Raw genomic sequence first — 522 nt, forward strand, 5'->3', positions numbered from 1 at the left:
GGGGTGGCGGCCAGCTGTTGGGGCTATAAAAGTGGGTCCAGGAAGAGGCAGGTCCATGCAGCCTTTCCTGCCCGCATCCAGCCCCTGGAGCAAGGATGACGGCGATGCTGCCCAGCCTGGCGCTGGCCCTGCTCTGCCTGCTGCGGGCAGGGGCCGAGGTCCCCGTGCAGCTGGGCTTCAACGCTGACGAGGTAACGGCACAGGGCGCCTGGGCTGGAGAGGTTTGTTTGGGCAGGGGGCCCAGTACCGCATCCGCAGGCATGGCTGGGCACCCCCAGGCACGCCCCACCCCCCTTCCCGGGTCCAGCCCTGAGCTGACACCAGGGTGACTTCCAGGAAAGCGTGGATGTCTGTACAAAATTGGGCTAGTCCTAGCCAGCTCCTGCCCGCTGTGGCCAGATGCAGTGGTTGCCCCGCTGCAGGGACACCAACACCCATGGCCGTGATGTCCCCGAGCAAGCAGTGCTTCCCCCTGCCCCAGAACATGGGCCAGACACTGCACCCATGATCATGGCATGGAGC

The 522-nt window shown here is 65.9% G+C and overlaps 1 protein-coding gene across 1 annotated transcript in view; it reads left to right on the top strand.

Moving 5' to 3' along the window:
* Window positions 1–95: 95 nt before the first annotated feature.
* LOC104163855 (lipocalin-15-like) overlaps window positions 96–522 on the top strand; it is a 2,191-nt gene continuing 1,764 nt past the window's right edge. Inside the window, exon 1 of the mRNA XM_009702988.1 lies at window positions 96–191. Within this exon, the coding sequence (XP_009701290.1) occupies window positions 96–191 (96 nt within the window). The remainder of the gene's footprint in view (window positions 192–522) is intronic.

Source organism: Cariama cristata, unplaced genomic scaffold (genome assembly GCF_000690535.1).
Source record: "Cariama cristata isolate BGI_N322 unplaced genomic scaffold, ASM69053v1 scaffold25810, whole genome shotgun sequence".
NCBI lineage: Eukaryota > Metazoa > Chordata > Aves > Cariamiformes > Cariamidae > Cariama > Cariama cristata.